This window comes from Macaca nemestrina, chromosome 1 (assembly GCF_043159975.1).
Source record: "Macaca nemestrina isolate mMacNem1 chromosome 1, mMacNem.hap1, whole genome shotgun sequence".
NCBI classification, from domain to species: Eukaryota; Metazoa; Chordata; class Mammalia; order Primates; family Cercopithecidae; genus Macaca; species Macaca nemestrina.
Genome location: NC_092125.1, coordinates 198,030,147 through 198,048,014, shown reverse-complemented (window position 1 = coordinate 198,048,014; position 17,868 = coordinate 198,030,147). Strand labels below are relative to the sequence as shown.

Below are 17,868 nucleotides of genomic sequence, written 5' to 3'. Positions count from 1 at the left end.
GCTAAGTTTTGTATTTGTTGTAGAGACGGGATTTCACTATGTTGGCCAGACTGGTCTTGAACTCCTGACCTCAAGTGATTCACCCACCTCAGCCTCCCAAAGTGCTGGGATTACAGATGTGAGCCACCGCGCCCGACCTGTAATCGGACTTTTTTGATTCCTCTTTCTCCTTCTGTCCATTAAACACTGATATTTCCTGGCATTTCATACTTCTCTCTCTTCTCTTCTCAATTTCAGCCCTCTCTATAGTGTCATCCACTTTTCTGGGCTAATTCCCTTGCTTATAGATTCCTAAATCTGTATTTCCAGCCCCAATCTACTCTATTCAGCTCTTGGTCTGTACTCCCAGTTATCGACCAGACATATTTGCTTAGATTCTCTATGGGCACTGCATCAGTCAAGATAGGCCAACAACAAAAACCCAAATCTTAGGGGCTTACAAAGACTTGTTTCATGGTCACATTACACCTTAATTGTGGCTCTGCTGCAGCTGTGACCCTGCTGTCCTCCCTTTGGAACCTAGGCTGACAAAGAAGCATCTATTTGGAACATTGCCAGTCATCCTAGCAGAGAGGAAAAAAGATACATGACAAGCCATGTGCTGGCCCAGAAGTAACACATTTCAGGCCACATTTTATCAGCCAAAGAAAGTCACTCCTGAGATAATTGGGTGTGGATGTATAATCCTGCCCCAGGCAGGGGCATGGGAATATTTGGCACCAATAATACAATCTACCACAGGCATTTCAAGCAAAGCATGTCTAAACCTTCTATTTATTGTTTTATCCCCATCCAAAACCTATTCCTCCCCAATTTTCCTTTTATTGTATTACTTGGCATCACTGTATATTAAGTCAGCCAAGCTAGAAACTTCAGAGTTGTCTCTAAATTCTTTTCCCCATTTCCAGTCCCTTCATACGCATTTAGAAAATAGTCCTCTGTGGGCCAGGCGTGGTGGCTCACGCCTGTAATCGCAGCACTTTGGGAGGCCAAGACGGGTGAATCACCTGAGGTCAGGAGTTTGTGCAACTGCACTCCAGCTTGGGCAACAAGAGTGAAACTCTGTCTCAAAAAAAGAAAAAAAAATTTAAAAAGGCCAGGCATGGTGGTGCACGCCTGTGATCCCAGCACTTTGGGAGGCCAAGGCGGGTGGATCACCTGAGGTCAGGAGTTCGAGACCAACCTGGCCAACATGGTAAAACCCCGCCTCTACTAAAAATACAAAAATTAGCCGGGCGTGGTAGCACGCACCTGTAATCCCAGCTACTGAGGAGGATGAGGCAGGAGAATCAGTTGAACCTGGGAGGTGGAGGTTGCAGTGAGCCAAGATTGCACCATTGCACTCCAGCCTGGGTAACAGAGCAAGACTCTGTCTCAAAAAAAAAAAAAAAAAAAAAAAAAGAAAGAAAGAGAAAGAAAATAGTCCTCTGTGTTCTGCCCTGCTGAAATCTCTCTTGTCTCAGTTCTTCCTCTTGTATGTTCCCGCCGCTCTAGGCAGAACTGTTTTATTGTAGGAGACTCCTAGCAGTCTCCCCGTCTCCATTCTTTCTTCACAAACGCATCCTCTACCCTGCTGTGAAAACATAGATCCTATTGTGCCACGCCACTGCTCAGAAATCTTCAGGTATTCCCCATTGTTTACCAAATGCTTTCCTGTGGTGTTTAGTGTTTTCCCAAGATGGCCAAAACAACATTTTCATTTTGTCTTTCACCATAACCTTATACATCTTCCATTTCCCATATCCACTGTACATAGTTATCCCTGGAACGAGTGCATCCATTCCATCCACTGTCTTCATTATTTTTATTAAGGTATAATATAGATACAGTAAAATATACCCTCATTTTTTAGTGTCTAGTTTTAGTTGAGTGCATACGTAAGCTTTTTGTTGTTGTTTTTCATTTTTTTGAGATGGTCTTGCCCTGTCACCTAGGCTGGAGTGCAATGATGTATATAATCATGGCTCATTGCAGCCTCGGCCTCCTAGGCTCAAGCGATCCTCCCATCTCAGTCTCCTGAGTAGCTGTGACTACAGGCCAGTGCCACCACACTTGGCTAATTTAAAAATATATATACATATATATTTTAAGGGACAGGGTCTAACTTTGTTCACCAGTTTGGTCTTGAGCTCCTGGACTCAAGTGATCCCCCCGCCGCAGCCTCCCAAAGTGTTGGCATTACAGGCATAAGCCACCATGCCTGACCCTAGTTTTGACAAATGCATACAGTTCTGTAGCCATCACCACAATAAAAATATACAGTCATCCCTCAGAATCCATGGGGAATTGGTTCCAGGACCTCCTACAGATACCAAAATCCACATTTGCTCAAGTCCCTGATATAAAATGGTACAGTTAACTAGGTGTAGTGGTGCATACCTGTAGTCCCAGCTACTTAGAAAGCTGAGACAATAGGATCACTTGAGCCCAGGAGTTTGAGAAAAGTCTCGGCAACATAGCAAGACTCCATCTCAAAAAACAAGAATGGTGTAGTAATTATATATAACCTATGCACATCCTCCCGTGTATTTTAAAACAGGGGTGTCCCATCTTTTGGCTTCCTTGGACCACACTGGAAGAAGAATTTTCTTGGACCACACATAAAATACACTAACCATAGCTGATGGACCAAAAAAAAAAAAAAAAAAAAAAAAAAATCACAAACAAATCTCATAATGTTTTAAGAAAGTTTACAAATTTTTTTTTTTTTTTTTTTTTTTTTGAGACTGAGTCTCGTTCTGTTGCCCAGGCTGGAGTGCAATGGCTCAATCTTGGCTCACTGCAACCTCTGCCTCCCAGGTTCAAGTGATTCTCCTGCCTCAGCCTCCCGAGTAACTGTGATTACAGGCACACACCACCATGCCCAGCTAATTTTGGGATTTTTAGTAGAGATAGTTTCTCCATGTTGGCCAGGCTGGTCTTGAACTCCTGACCTCAAGTAATCCGCTCTCCTTGGCCTCCCAAAGTGCTGGGATTACAGGCATGAAAGCCACTGCTCCTGGCCCAAGTTTGCCAATTTGGATTGGGCCATATTCAAAGCCGTCCTGGGCTGCATGCAGCCCATGGGCTGCGGGTTGGACAAGCTTGCTTTAAAAGATCTCTAGATTACTTATAATACCTAATACAATGTAAAGGCTTAAATAGTTGTTATACTATATTTTAAAATGTGTATAAGTTTTTACTGTTGAATTATTTTAAATATTTTTCTAGGTTGCTTTAGTACTGAATACAGTGTAAATGCTATGTTTTATTGTTTTTAATTTTTTTACATTAAAATTAAATTTTTAAACATGTTAACAATTTTCTGTATTTATGTCAGGTCTTTAAAATTTATATTTTTATTTATTTTTTAATTGACACATAATAATTGTACACATTTATGGGTTACATAGTTTTTATACAAATAATGTATAGTGATCAAATCAGGGTATAATTAGCATATCCAAACCTTTTTAAAGAATATCCACAGTTGGTTGAATTCCTGAATGCGGAACCTGCGGATACCAAGGGCTGACTGTATAATCATTCTGTCATACCAAAACATTCTTATGTGTCCTTTTGTAGTTAACCTTTCTCCTTTACTTCCAGCCCCTGGCAACCACTGATATGTATTCTATTCCTACAGTTTTGCTTTTTCCAGCACATCATATAAATAGAATCATAGCCTTTGAGTCTGGCATTTGAGATTCATCCAAGTTGTGTATATATCAGTAATTTGCCACTTTTTATTGTTGAGTAGTATTTCATAATATGGATGAGCCCCATTTTTCTTATCCATTTTTGAGTTTAGGGGTATTTGGAGTGTTTCCTGTTTTTCACCCAACTTCCCTTTTCAGCTCCTACTTATCTTATAAGGCATGGCTCACCTATTTCCTCCTCATTACCTTTTCCCAATGGCTCCCATATGCTCGTATCACATTGTGTTACAGTTTATTGTATACACTTTTCATGAAGTCAGGAAGGCAAGTTGATTAGTTCTCTTGATGCCCCTGGCTGTCATCCCCAACATCTGCTGCAGAGCCTAGCAGTCACATGGGTGCTCAAGCAATAACTGGTGAATTGAAAAGGCCTGGATTCTCTTTTCTCCAAGGCATCACCTCTTCAGGCTGTCATGTGTAGAACCAGAGAGTTTTTTTATTGTTTTTAAGGGTAAAATAAATTTAGAAAATGCTATATACTCTATATCCCTCTTAAAGATTATACATGACTAAATAAAGGTTTTGAGAAGTCATACAGTAGAAAAATATTTTTAACTTTAATTTGACCCTGTATTTCTCAGGTTTGTTCCACCATAAACTACCTAAACACATCCTGCAAAACTAATATTCCTAAAGAACACACTTTGGGGAAAAAAAATGCTAGAACCAATGTAACTCAATTAGATTTCTTCTGATCCAGCTAGGAACCCAAGATCATATATACATTTGATAGAAGGAGATTTTTCTATACTCATAGAGTTATGTATGCATAGGTGTACGATCTTCAGCTGAAGGTAACAATAGTTAAAATGGAGCCAAATAAACTCCCATCGCATTTGTGCCTGTATGCTAAATAAACGTGTTCATACTGAGCCCTGCTGTACAGCAGAAGAGGGTGACCAAATAGCAAGATTTAATTCCTTCCCTTGTAATCCATTTCTGAAGTTCCCCTCTTGCCTTCCTAGAAATTTGATTTTCAAATCTTGTCTGTAGGGTTTTTGCTTGGAATTTTAAAAGGGTAAGAGAACATCACCTAATTTTATAGATGATTAGATCGAGGTGTAAAGATAATAAGCTTTGTTCAAGGTATATAGTTGCAAGGCTAGGCCTAGATCTGAAACTGGTTTTTTAGTTCCCATTTCAGTGCTTTCTTCCTGATAACCATTTGCCAGTGACTTTTTATTATTATTATTATTATTAAAGTGTTTGCTGTTGCCAGGTGTGGTAGCTCATACCTGTAGTCCTAGCACTTTGGGAGGCCAAGGTGGGAGAATTGCTTGAGCCCAGGAGTTTGAGTCCAGCCTGGGCAACAAAATTAGACCCCATCTCTCAAAAAAAAAAACAAAAAAATTAGCCAGACGTAATGGCATGTGTGCCTATAGCCCCAGCTACTCAGGAGGCTGAGGTGAAAGGATTCCTTGAGTCCAGGAATCCAAGGCTGCAGTGAGCTATGATCCTGCCAGTGCACTCCAGCCTGGGTGACAGAGTGAGACCCTGTCTCAAAAAAAAAAAAAAAGTATTAGTTATGTTGAACCTGGTAAACCAGTTTAAAGATTCCTTAATCTTACTTTTACTGAAAATTGTGAATATTTTTTTACTCCAAGAAAGGAATAAAACTGTTTCTTTCTCAGGAAGTTTATCTATCTTAAATGTTAAATGTTCACTTTGGGAGGCCGAGACGGGCGGATCACGAGGTCAGGAGATCGAGACTATCCTGGCTAACACGGTGAAACCCCGTCTCTACTAAAAAAATACAAAAAATTAGCCGGGCGAGGTGGCGGCGCGCCTGTAGTCCCAGCTACTCGGGAGGCTGAGGCAGGAGAATGGCATAAACCCGGGAGGCAGAGCTTGCAGTGAGCTGAGATCCGGCCCCTGCACTCCAGCCCGGGAGACAGAGCGAGACTCCGTCTCAAAAAAAAAAAAAAAAAGTTAAATGTTTTTTCTCCTCTATGAACATACCACTGTGTCATCTGTAAATGTATAATAATGTTGTAGCCCAAAGCCACAGGTAAAATATTTTTTGTCTGTATCTTCCTGAAGAGATCCTGGAACATATTTGTTTGTGAAAATACTATAGGTTAAAATGGTTGGGCTAAGGGAAAGTTACAGAGGATTCAACATCTTGAATGAAAGTGATTTTCAAGACTTAATTTAAGAGAGATATACCAGCTTGCTCCCAATTAACACACAAAAGAAAAAAATGGCCTGAGCCCAGTTTGGCACTTTGATGACTAATGACTTTTTTTGGTTTTTTGTAGGTAGGGAAAAGTGGCAATGTACCAGCAGGCACTACAGTGGATAGTACCATCACACATCCATCTGAGTTTGACTTTTACCTCTGTAGTCATGCAGGAATTCAGGTAATTTGGAAGCTGCTTCAGATCTTTGACTTGATAGAGAGATGTTTGCAAATTCAGCAACTAGCTTGAGTGGACTTGTTATTTAACACCATGCCTAACTTTGTTAATGCTTGTATCCTAGAATTGTCATCTTTTGGTCTAGGTATTTGCTTGTAGGTGTGCTAGGCAGAAGTATTTCTGAGTTTAAGGAGTAGGTTTCAATTATTTTCTCCTCTCGTGTCATGTCAGAAACACATTAATCAGGCCAGGCACGGTGGCTCATGCTTGTAATCCAAGCACTTCAGGTGGCCAAGGTGGGCAGATCACCTGAGGTCAGGAGTTTGAGACCAGCCTGACCAATGTGGCAAAACCCTGTCTCTACTAAAAAATACAAAAATTAGCTGGGCATGGTGGCGTGCACTTATAGTCCCAGCTACTTGGGAGGCTGAGGCAGGAGAATCGTTTGAACTCCAGAGGCGGAGGTTTCAGTGAACCAAGATCGTGCTACTGCATTCCAGCCTAGGTGACAGAGTGAGACTCCATCTCAAACAACAACAACAACAACAACAACAACAAATTAATCATAAAACTCTCTCCCCAGGGAACTAGCCGTCCCTCACATTACCAGGTCTTGTGGGATGACAACTGCTTCACTGCAGATGAACTCCAGCTACTGACTTACCAGCTGTGTCACACCTATGTGAGGTGCACTCGCTCAGTCTCTATTCCAGCCCCTGCATATTATGCCCGGCTTGTAGCATTTAGGGCAAGGTATCATCTGGTGGATAAAGATCATGACAGGCAAGTTTCTTAGGCACAATAAAGTCTCTTTATATTTTAGTAGCATGTTAAAAAAATGAGCTACGATAGAAAACTCTTATAAGGATTTAAACTTTCTCTCAGCGTTTAAATTGTAAGGAGAATATAAAGTTGCATGTGCCTCTGAGAGCTTGTAATATGACTTTTGGTCCAAGAAGTGCTTAGGCTTGTTTATACTTGCGTTGTGTCTCTAAAGGAGTTTAATCTGGAGCTTCTTGTGGTTCTCCCATGGAGCCAAATGCATTTCAGTTCTGCTCAGGTCCTAAGTAGCCTCAAAAAGTGGTCAACACAGTACCCTGGCTCCGGTCAAAGCAGTCACAGGGCTGTGGATTCCACTTCCTGCAAGTGAGGAGGCCTGACCAGTTCCCTTTGCTTTTGGTACATTCTGGAAAAATACCCCAGAGTGAACCTGGATGGGTATGTGAGAGTGGGGGCACAGACCATTCTCACTCTCAAATAGGCATCTTGGGAGAATAAGACAATCTGATATTTTGACCTATTCCTGAGCTTCTATTAAATAGCTAAACAAGCTCTCTGCATTAATTTTCTTTTCCGAATGACCATCTGTGAAGTGTAGCAGTTTCTGGGCTCTTCCCCAAGTCTGAATTCAGCTGCTAAATAGTAGACATTCCACTGCAAGTCTATTTCTGTAAGGGTTGAAAATACGCTATTATGGAACATGTCCAGCTGTGGCTTTGTACCTCCCATTCTGTAATGTGCTTTCATTTATTCGGCATATTTATTAGGTATTGACTGTGTGCCCAGTACTGTACTAGGTGCTAGAAATACTAAGATGAGTAAGACGTATTTCTTGTCCACAGGGATTTTATATTTCAGTACGGGAGACAGTATAGCAAATATACAACTGACAAGTAGCCCAAGTCAGTAGAGATAAAAGTGCAATGGGACACCAGAGGAGAGGCTTTTAGAGAAGAGTTCATAGCTGGATGGCTAGAATTTGGCTCTACAAAAAAGTGAAAAGAATTTTCAGGGCAGAGGGAACAATGGACACAAGGAGAGAAAGCAAGTGACATGTTTGTACAGTAGCAAATTTTCTTTGGCTGGAGGATAGTAAAGGGGAACAAGCAGGTATGAGGCTGCAAAAGTATGTTGGAACAAGACTGTTAAATGTAAAATGCTGTTCCTAGGATAGAATAGACAGGACTTAACAGTTAATTGGATATGCGTGTCAGAGGAAAGGGTGAAGTAAAAGATGGCTAAGATTTTGAGCCTAGATGATAAGGATAATAATCACTTAAAGAGAAAGTCAGAAGAGGAATGGGGATTTACAGCTTGTCAAGCCCTTTATATCACATGGTATCCTTAAGTAGTATGTTTAGAAGTTGTTGTTGTTACTCCAAAAGACTAAAGTTCAGAGGAGTTATTATGTGTCCAAGGTTATATAGTTAGTGAGGGGAAGAAAAGAAGAGACTGGTGGCACAATAGCATTTGCTGGGAATCTCCTTCAACTAATGGTTTATTGAGACTTTGTGGTATTATGTGCTAGACACCAAGGATACAGTGGTGAGCAAGGTGGACAAAGTTGCTGCTTTCTTGGAGTTTATATCCCAGTGGGAAAATAAATAATTACCCAAGTAATAATTTAATTTCAATTGTGTTTAGTACCATGAAAGAAAAATATAGGATTCTGTGAAAGCATGTTCCAGGTGGCTCTGACCTGGACCTTAAAGTCAAAGAAGATTTCTGTGGGGAAAAATGGCATTTGACTGAAGCCTAAAGAAATTAGCTAGACATAATGGGCAGTGGAAATCTTTATATGGATACTGTTAAGGATTGTGTCTTTGCAGACATTATATTATTTAATTCTTGCAGCAGCCCATTAAAGAAGTTCAGTTGAGCCAACTGATGTTTAGAGGACCATAACAAATTATTCAAGAAGCTAAAGCTTAAGCCTAAGATATTCTAGAATCTAGTACGGTTTGTGCTATTTGAAATGTGTGAAGTTTGAAGTGGTCTTCTGTTATACCTGTTTTTTGTTTTTGTTGTTGTTGTTGGTTTTTTGTTTGTTTCTTTGTTTGTTTTGCTTTGTTTTGTTTTGTTTTATTCTCTTTACAGTGCGGAAGGCAGTCATGTGTCAGGACAGAGCAACGGCCGGGATCCTCAGGCCTTGGCTAAGGCTGTGCAAATCCACCATGATACCCAGCACACGATGTATTTTGCCTGAGAGTCTCAGAAAAAGAACTCAACCAATTTGGCACCCCATGCAGCCTCAAAATGTTTCAAATGCCTACAGCCTCTAGATCGAGCCAAGTTGACTTCAGGTGGTCTTCTACCAGCAGCTCGGAATAGTTGCACTGAATCTATACTTTGCAGCACTGTCTGATGCGTCAACAAAATTGAGCCATTTTTTTAAAGTAATAGATACTCATAGATTATCTTTTCTGATGCACTGGACTGAATTTTTACCTCAATGTGCAAAGGCTGATCAGCCTGGACTTTCTAAAGGACTTTACAAGAAGGGTTTCTATGGAATATTTTGCTAGCTGTGGTGTTCACCGCATCCCTCTAGTCTTAGAAAAGAAGATTATTCCTTTTTTCTGTAGTCATTGAGTGGGGTGTATGCATAAGTGGGAGAGAAAAACCAAACAATCTACTTCAGTTCAGTGTAACTATTTAATTGTGTGGGTCCATAGACTTTTTAATGAAGATTTCTGACTTTGCCACTGTAAATGCCTTTAATGAGCATTAATTTTTGAAAGTTTGTTACAGAGTTTTATTAGTTTTACTACTTTATCTTATTGGTCTCTGCAGACTTGTGCTGGTGCAAGTACACGCTGCCAGGCAATTTGCACTATATTTGGCTGCAGATTCAAACAGGCAGTTCTCTTATTTGGTCGACTTTTGTGAATGTGTGACATAAACAGATGTAATGCATGTCACAGTGACAGAGATAACACTGCCATGATAAAAGTACTCATGTTTCCCCCATTTGAAAAAAAAAATTGCTTTTAGTATTTTTCCAAGTTTTCAAAAGTGCCCATTTTATGCTGCTGTGTGGTTTGTTAGATCTAAATGATTTTTAAACTTTTCTCATAGAAACTTAACTTTGGCAATAAACATTTTTTAAGGTCTCTCCTCTTCCTTCCCCAACAATGTAGTTTTCTAGATGAGACTTCGGTATGATTTTATCAGCTATTTCTTATATATCATAATCTGGCAATTTCTGAAACCAATCAGAAAAGACATATATTTCCATGCCTTTTTAAAGAATTATTTTTACCTGTTTTATATTCACAGTTGGTGTCCTGTCACTTTGTTTTAAAATAAGCTAGAACCAGGATGCTTCCTTATTGGAAAGGCTTTGCCAGTCCTTAAGGTACATTGAGTGATGCTGCAACTTGCAAAAATGTACCAGCATTTAAAATTTCTTTTCCTGGGAATCAAGGTAACTCACACGACTACTTGCAGTACAAATTTTTTGCTTCTCTTTCGACCTGAAATGTACTTGGTGGGTTTTCCTTCCTTTTATTAAACTAAAACTGTGTGGAAAAGGTTGATTTTTCTTAATAGACTCTGAATTCCACTCACAGGGAGATGGGATTCCTTTCTCGTCCCAACAAAGGGAGTTGCTCTAAAGCGAGCATCAGTTAAAATGTAGGGGAAAATGTATTCTGTATGTAGTGTAGATAATACTTTGTGAATGGACAACAGTTACATAGTGTCTTGGTAGCTCCAGCCAGTGTTTCCCAGCCCAGAGTTTACTGACTTGTAATTCTCTATCCGGGACATCAGGAGTGAGGGATGGAAAAGGGGATAAAAGGCCTGGAGCCACACTCCATATGGCTGAGGAAGGCGCTAGGGAAAGAGATAGACACAATGGGGTAAAAACAATTTTGCCTCCCCTGCCTGGAAACTGCTGGTGGGGAAATGATGGTGAAGGGTGTTTGCTAGAACTCATGAGACGTTTCAAATCTCATAAACTAGCCTTCTCAAAATCCCAGCAATATAAAGCACTGTTTTTCTTCAGTCATTTAAATAAACTTGTAAATACATTGAAGTTTACATTTCCATGTGCTGTTGATCAATGGCGCCACCTGTGTTTGCTGATGAGCCTGGTCTCTGAGAGAGAGTTTTATAATGTCGATCGAGGCCTGTTGCTCATTAAGATGAGTGCAGACGTCCTTGATCCCTGCAGATAGTGGGATGAAAAGCAAGTTCTGTAACTGAAGCACAACATAGCCAGGAGTGAAGAGATGGCAGATGTTAATTTCTTAAAATTTTCCTTTTTTTTTTTTTTGCAAATACCTCACTTGGATAATACAAATCAGGACATGTTGGTGAGGGGCTGGCTGCTGCTTTTATTCACACTTGTTCAGGGAGAGCACAGAGAATACCCTTCAGCATGGCCACTCTGGACCCAAGAGGAGGAAAAAACGGAAGCTTTTTTAGGAGAAGGAGGACTCGCAGGAATCCAAGATGTGAAGAACTCTTGGTGGCTGGCTGGCTGGCCAGCGGGCACCACACCTGCACTTGAGTGCCTCGGGCTTGCTTATTAATAATGCACAGAAGAAGCGTCACTTCTCACCATCTCCTGGCATGTATGGAGCAGGGAGCAAGGCCATGTTCCAAAATCCCTGATTAGCTTGTCTTGCTCTACGCTCGACCTCGAACAATACAGCTTTTAAGACCTCAGTCAGTCCTGGCACGCTGGGGTAAATCGGTGTGGTGGTGGAAGAAAAGCCGGGAGGCCTATTTTTATAGAAAATAGTACCACTAAAGGTGCAATGCTGTCATTTTGGACAAAAGGGAAGAAATTTGGAAGAACTGGGATTATTGGCAAAAACTTGCTGAGGGGTGAATCTTGAAGAGCTAATCACTGCAGAACCAGAGTTGCAGCAATATGATTGCGAGCAAGTCTGAATGCATGGTTTTACTTTAACTCGGCTTGACAATTTTAATAGGTAACCCCCTCGGGACTGACTGAGTCGTTACGCATGTGTCAATCAATGGGAGGTGTGCATTCTCTAGAAGTAGTTTTAGGCTGTTTGGTTTGGTTTGGTTTTTGTTTTTTAAATGCAGCCTGTTTAGGCACTGTCATGTGGTGTGAAAGATTTAAATGTAGCAATGCTAAAGAATAATAATTTGGGGATAAGAAGTGGGGACATTGGCCGGGCGTGGTGGCTCACGCCTATAATTCCAGCACTTTGGGAGGCCGAGGTGGGTGGATCACCTGAGGTCGGGAGTTCGAGACCAGCCTGACCAACATGGTGAAACCCCATCTCTACTAAAAATACAAAAAATTAGCCGGGCCTGGTGGTGGATGCCTGTAATCCCAGCTACTCGGGAGGCTGAGGCAGGAGAATCGCTTGAACCCAGGAGGTGGACGGTGCAGTGAGCTATTACTCCAGCCTGGGCAACAAGAGCGAAACTCCGTCTCGAAAAAAAAAAAAAAAAATGGGGACATTAAGAGAGTGGTGATGACCCAAATGTTGAACCGATTATGTTTTGGTGGTGGTGTTGTTAGCTGTTGAATCCTGAATGGCTTATAAAGTGAATTAGCTGGCTTAATGCAACCAGCGTTCTGGGCAGCAGAACATATTCATTCTTACTGTAAATTCTATTTGCTGCTTCCAAAGGTGATGATTTTCAAGCAGACATGTTCTATATGGTCTGTGTTTTAGGATCTGGTGCCCAGCCTCCATCAGAGCTTACCTACCTGGCAAAGCTGCCTACCCTTAGAGTGGGAAAATATAATCCACTGTTTAATAAGGCCCACCCTCTCCACCCTGTCCTAACGACCTTTTGTGAATGTGCTGTAATATTTTCTTGCTCAATAGCAAGGTGGTAGCTCTGCTTTCATTTTAAGAAAGTGGAGGCTGAGGGCATTGTATCAATACTGTTTCAACTCCAAGAAGTTTTCCTTGTAAAATTAAAGGAAAGATCTTGTTATTGATTAACCATTTTCTTATGCCTTGCTATTGACATATTCATGCTCTTTCTATGTCTAGTGGCTGAAAATGTTTGCATTTGTTCCTTTGACTAATGGTGTGATTTTTGTTTCTATATTATTAAGCCTGTAATGTTTTAAAATGTATTTTATTAAATTTGGACTGGATGTATGTCTCTAGCAATACGAGGTACTTTCTAAACTATTAAGGGAGGGGTTGTATCCTCATGTTGAGATAAGATGATGGTCGTTTAAATTTTGCAATTTTTTTTTGGCCTGCAGGGATATTTTGTGTTTATGTGTCCAAAAAGGGAATAAATTGGCATTCTTGTGCCAAAAGTTGTTTTTCCTGTCAATTGTCTAATAAGTATACAGTACACTGTAATGGCAACATACGTGGTTGCTTTTTAAAAACAATTTCCTCTGTATGAGAAATTTTACAAAGAACAGTGGAAAAACTTTGTGTTTTTAACTCTTGGGACTCCCTATTTTTAAAAATTGCTATTTGGTATACAATTATTATGTGTCAATTAAAACTAAAATAAAACTTTTAAAAAAGAAATTGCTATTTGAGAATTTTAGAAGAGCTTTTCAGCAACACTTCACATATGAAAACTTTTACAAGATTGATCGGAGTTCTGGATATGGCTCTTAATGGGAAGATCTATTTAAGCAATGCTTGAGAAGAATCTGCAGTCTCCAGAGGGCAGTGTGGCCACACACTTTATAAGACTTAAGTTCTCCAGAGGAGAAGCTGCTCCAATTCATCCAACCTAGGGCTATCCAGTCTCATCTTTAGAAAAATTCTCACCAGCAAAGCCCTTTTGCTAAGTCATGGCAGGGACAATTCCTTAGGGAATTTATAGTTTGCCAGAGGAGAAAGTTCTACATATAACTCTACTAGAAGGCAGTTGCTTTTTCCATCTGTATACTATCTCCATATTTATCAGTTATCAAACATTTATCATGAACTGGGTACATGCTATGCTCTGCCTAGGTGCTAGGAACACAGAAGAGTGAAAACTTAATTATTCAAAGAATTCATTCTAATTTGGCATGAGATGGAGGAAGAGGCAGCGAGATTAACACTGGGTGCCTACTATCTGTCAGTCACTTTATTTATTTATTTATTTATTTATTTGTTGAGTATAGAGTCTTGCTCTGCCGCCCAGGCTGGAGCGCAGTGGTGCGATCTCAGCTCACTGCAAGCTCCGCTTCCCGGGTTCACACCATTCTCCTGCCTCAGCCTCCCGAGTAGCTGAGACTACAGGCACCCGCCACCTTGCCCGGCTAATTTTTTTGTATTTTTAGTAGAGACGGGGTTTCACCATGTTAGCCAGGATGGTCTCAATCTCCTAACCTCGTGATCCGCCCGCCTTGGCCTCCCAAAGTGCTGGAATTATAGGCGTGAGCCACCATGCCTGGCTTATTTTTTAAATTATTTTTTATTTAGTTTTTTAAGACAGGGTCTCACTCTGTCACCCAGGCTGGAGTGCAGTAACAGGATCATAGCTCCCTGCAGCCTTGACCTCCCAGGCTCAAGCAATCCTGCCACCTCAGCCTGCTGAATAGCAGGAACTACAGGAAGTGCGCATCACCATGCCCTGCTAATTTCTGTATTTCTGTAGAGATGGTGTTTTGCCATGTTGTCCAGGCTGGTCTCAAACTCCTGGACTCAAGCCATCCTCCCACCTTGGCCTCTCAAAATGCTGGGATTACAGGTGTGAGCCACTGCACCGGGTCTGTCAGTCACTTTCTATTGATATCTTCATCCCAGCAACAGAGCGTTCCTGGGCCCTGTATCAATACTGCTTCAAGAATTTTTCCGGCCGGGTGCGGTGGCTCAAGCCTGTAATCCCAGCACTTTGGGAGGCCGAGATGGGTGGATCACGAGGTCAGGAGATCGAGATCATCTTGGCTAACACGTTGAAACCCCGTCTCTACTAAAAAAAAAAATACAAAAAACTAGCCGGGCGACGTGGCGGGCGCCTGTAGTCCTAGCTACTCCGGAGGCTGAGGTAGGAGAATGGTGTAAGCTCGGGAGGCGGAGCTTGCAGTGAGCTGAGATCCGGCCACTGCACTCCAGCCTGGGCGACAGAGCGAGACTCCGTCTCAAAAAAAAAAAAAAAAAGAAAAAGAAAATTTGTTGTTGTTGTTATTACTATTATTATTGAGATGGAATCTCACTCTGTCACCCAGGCTGGAGTGCAATGGCGAAATCTTGGCTCACTGCAACCTCTACCTCCCAGGGTTCAAGCGATTCTCCTGTCTCAGCCTCCCAAGTGGCTGGGATTACAGGTGTGTGCCACCACACCCAGCTAATTTTTGTATTTTTAGTAGAGACAGGCTTTCAGCATGTTGGCCAGGCTGGTCTCAAACTCCAGACCTCAGGTGATCCGCCCACCTCAGCCTCCCCACGTGCTGGGATTACAGGCATGAGCCACCGCACCCGGTCAGAAACCTCATTATTTTGTATGATTCAGGTATGTCCAAATGGCCTTATTCCCACCTCACCCCCCACCACTTGTGTCATGCTCATGTGTCCATCCCTGAATTTCTGGGGGATGTGTTACATCAGTCAGGAATGGCTTGCGGGCCCACTCCTGTTAGGGGGATGGTGGCCAGTAAGTAGGGGAATGACAGACTGATCAGCACCATCACAAGGCATGTGTCCCTTTTGTTTCTCTGTTTCTTTTTCTCTGTCTCTTGCCTCTGATTTCTTCTGTGTTGACTATTCTCCAAAGCTAGTGGCAAGTCTTGTTTTTTTTTTTCTTTGACAGAGTCTTGCTCTTTTGTCCAGACTGAAGTTCAGTGGTATCATATCATAGCTCACTGAACCTCAAACTCCTGGGCTCAAGCGATCCTCATGCTTCAGTCTCCTGAGTAGCAGGGACTACAGGAGTGTGCCACCATCCCCAGCTAGTTTAAAAAATAATAATTTGTAGAGATGTAGTCTTACTATGTTGCTCAGGCTGACATTTTTTTAAGAGATGAGATCATGCTATGTTGTCCAGGTTGGCCTCGAACTCCTGGCCTCAAATGATTCCCCATCCTCAGCCTTCTAAGTAGCTGGGATTATAGGTGCGAGCCACCACGCCCAGCCAGTGGCAAGTCTTTAAAGAGAAGAGGGACAAAATCAGGGGTAGATGGGTTGGAAGAAAACTAGCAACTATATTACAGATTGAAGAAGGAAGAAAATAAATTTAGTTTAACAAACATTTCTGGAGTTTCTATGACATGGTAGGAAATACAAAGATGAAAGACAGAAGTTAAAAAAAAAAGATCATGGGGCCGGGCGCGGTGGCTCAAGCCTGTAATCCCAGCACTTTGGGAGGCCGAGGCGGGCGGATCACAAGGTCAGGAGATCGAGACCATCCTGGCTAACACGGTGAAACCCCGTCTCTACTAAAAACACAAAAAACTAGCCGGGCGAGGTGGCGGGCGCCTGTAGTCCCAGCTACTCGGGAGGCTGAGGCAGGAGAATGGCGTGAACCCAGGAGGCGGAGCTTGCAGTGAGCCGAGATCGCGCCACTGCACTCCAGCCTGGGCGACAGAGCGAGACTCCATCTCAAAAAACAAACAAACAAACAAAAAAAAGATCATGATATGTTTGATTTACAAGTAATCTCAGTAATTTTTGATTATAAGGGATGAAGGAGGAATTGGACGCAAGGCAGGCACCAAGTCCTGACAGGACAGGACAGAAGTTAAATGGCATTTCATGGAGTTTAGAGTTTATCACATAGGTACAGGGGAATAACAGACTCTAATCTGTTAATTTTGCCAGCAGTATTGTGACTAGGTTGAAGCTGAAGTTCTGCTAAAGAGAAGTTCAATTTTTATTGCAATAGCCAAGCAAAAGATGATAAGGCTTGAATCTGAGCAGTGATACTGCCATTGAAAGAAGGAATGAACACATGAGGTAGTCAGAAAATAGAAAACGCAGAACTTGGCGACAAAATGGATACAGAGAGTGAGGGAAAGAGGCAGACTCATTAGAAGGGCTCTCAGATTTCTGGCTTGGGCAGCTGGGTAAAAAATAGTGCCACTGAGAGAATGAACAGAGAAGAAGATTTTTAGGAAGGAGGAAGGTGGTAAATTCAGTGTTGTACAAGCTGGAGATGAGAGCTGGTGCCTATGGACTGGAGAAAGAGACTGGGAGCCGTAAATACACAGGTGGTAATTAAAACCATTCAAATATGTGCCCAGAAAGATCACGCAGGCCAAGAAGAGATGAAAAACTTAGAGTCCTGGGGGACACAAATATTTAAAGGGTAGACAGAGGAAGAGAGATGTCCAAAGGAAATAAAACATGAATGGCCCTGCACAGTGGCTCACGCCTGTAATCCCAGCACTTTGGGAGGCCGAGGTGGGTGGATCACGAGGTCAGGAGTTCAAGACCAACCTGACCAGCCCGGTGAGAACCCATCTCTACTACAAATACAAAAATCAGCTGGGCATGGTGGCAGGCATCTATAATCCCAGCTACTCAGGAGGCTGAGGCGGGAGAATCATTTGAACCCAGGAGGTGGAGGTTGCAGTGAGCTGAGATTGCGCCACTGCACTCCAGCCTGGGCAACAGAGGGAGACTCTGTCTCACAAAGCAAAGAAACAAAACCCATGGACAAATGGATACAAGAGAACAAGTTGTCTTAGAAATCAAGGGAAAAGAGCATTTCATCAAGTATGTACAGGATGGACTATGTAGGAGTTAGCTGTGTGACACTGGGCAAGTTAACCTCTCTTAGACTCAAGTTTTCTTATTCATAAAATGGAGATAGTACTAGTACTTACATCCCAGAGTTGGAAAGATTAAATGCAATCATATACATAAAGGCTTGGAAACACATATACATAAGCTACAAAGAAGAAGGAAGTGGCTAACTATCCAATTGTGATCTAAAAAGACAAAATCTGAAGTTTCCACTGGAATTTGCAGCAAGGAAGTTATAGGTGACCCTGGTGAAAGCAATATCTGTGGCTGGAGAAGGCAGAAGCTTGACTATAGAGATCTGAAGACCCTGTAGTACTATAGTTGGTAGGTTGGATATAAAGGGAAATAATGAATTCTGATATTAGCTGGGGTAGGAAATGATTCGTTTTT

General features: G+C 41.8%; 1 protein-coding gene across 4 annotated transcripts in view; it reads left to right on the top strand.

The window, feature by feature from the left end:
• LOC105494703 (argonaute RISC component 4) overlaps nt 1-12,276 on the top strand; it is a 52,788-nt gene extending 40,512 nt beyond the window's left edge. For 3 of the 4 annotated variants that reach the window (XM_011763408.3, XM_011763407.3, XM_011763406.3), the window contains exons 16-18: nt 5,957-6,058; nt 6,639-6,838; nt 8,933-12,276. In XM_011763408.3, coding sequence (XP_011761710.1) covers nt 5,957-6,058; nt 6,639-6,838; nt 8,933-9,041 — 411 coding nt within the window. In that variant the 3' untranslated portion in view covers nt 9,042-12,276. The remainder of the gene's footprint in view (nt 1-5,956; nt 6,059-6,638; nt 6,839-8,932) is intronic. The other variant, XR_011623184.1, reaches the window with a different exon arrangement.
• Nucleotides 12,277-17,868: the final 5,592 nt, after the last annotated feature.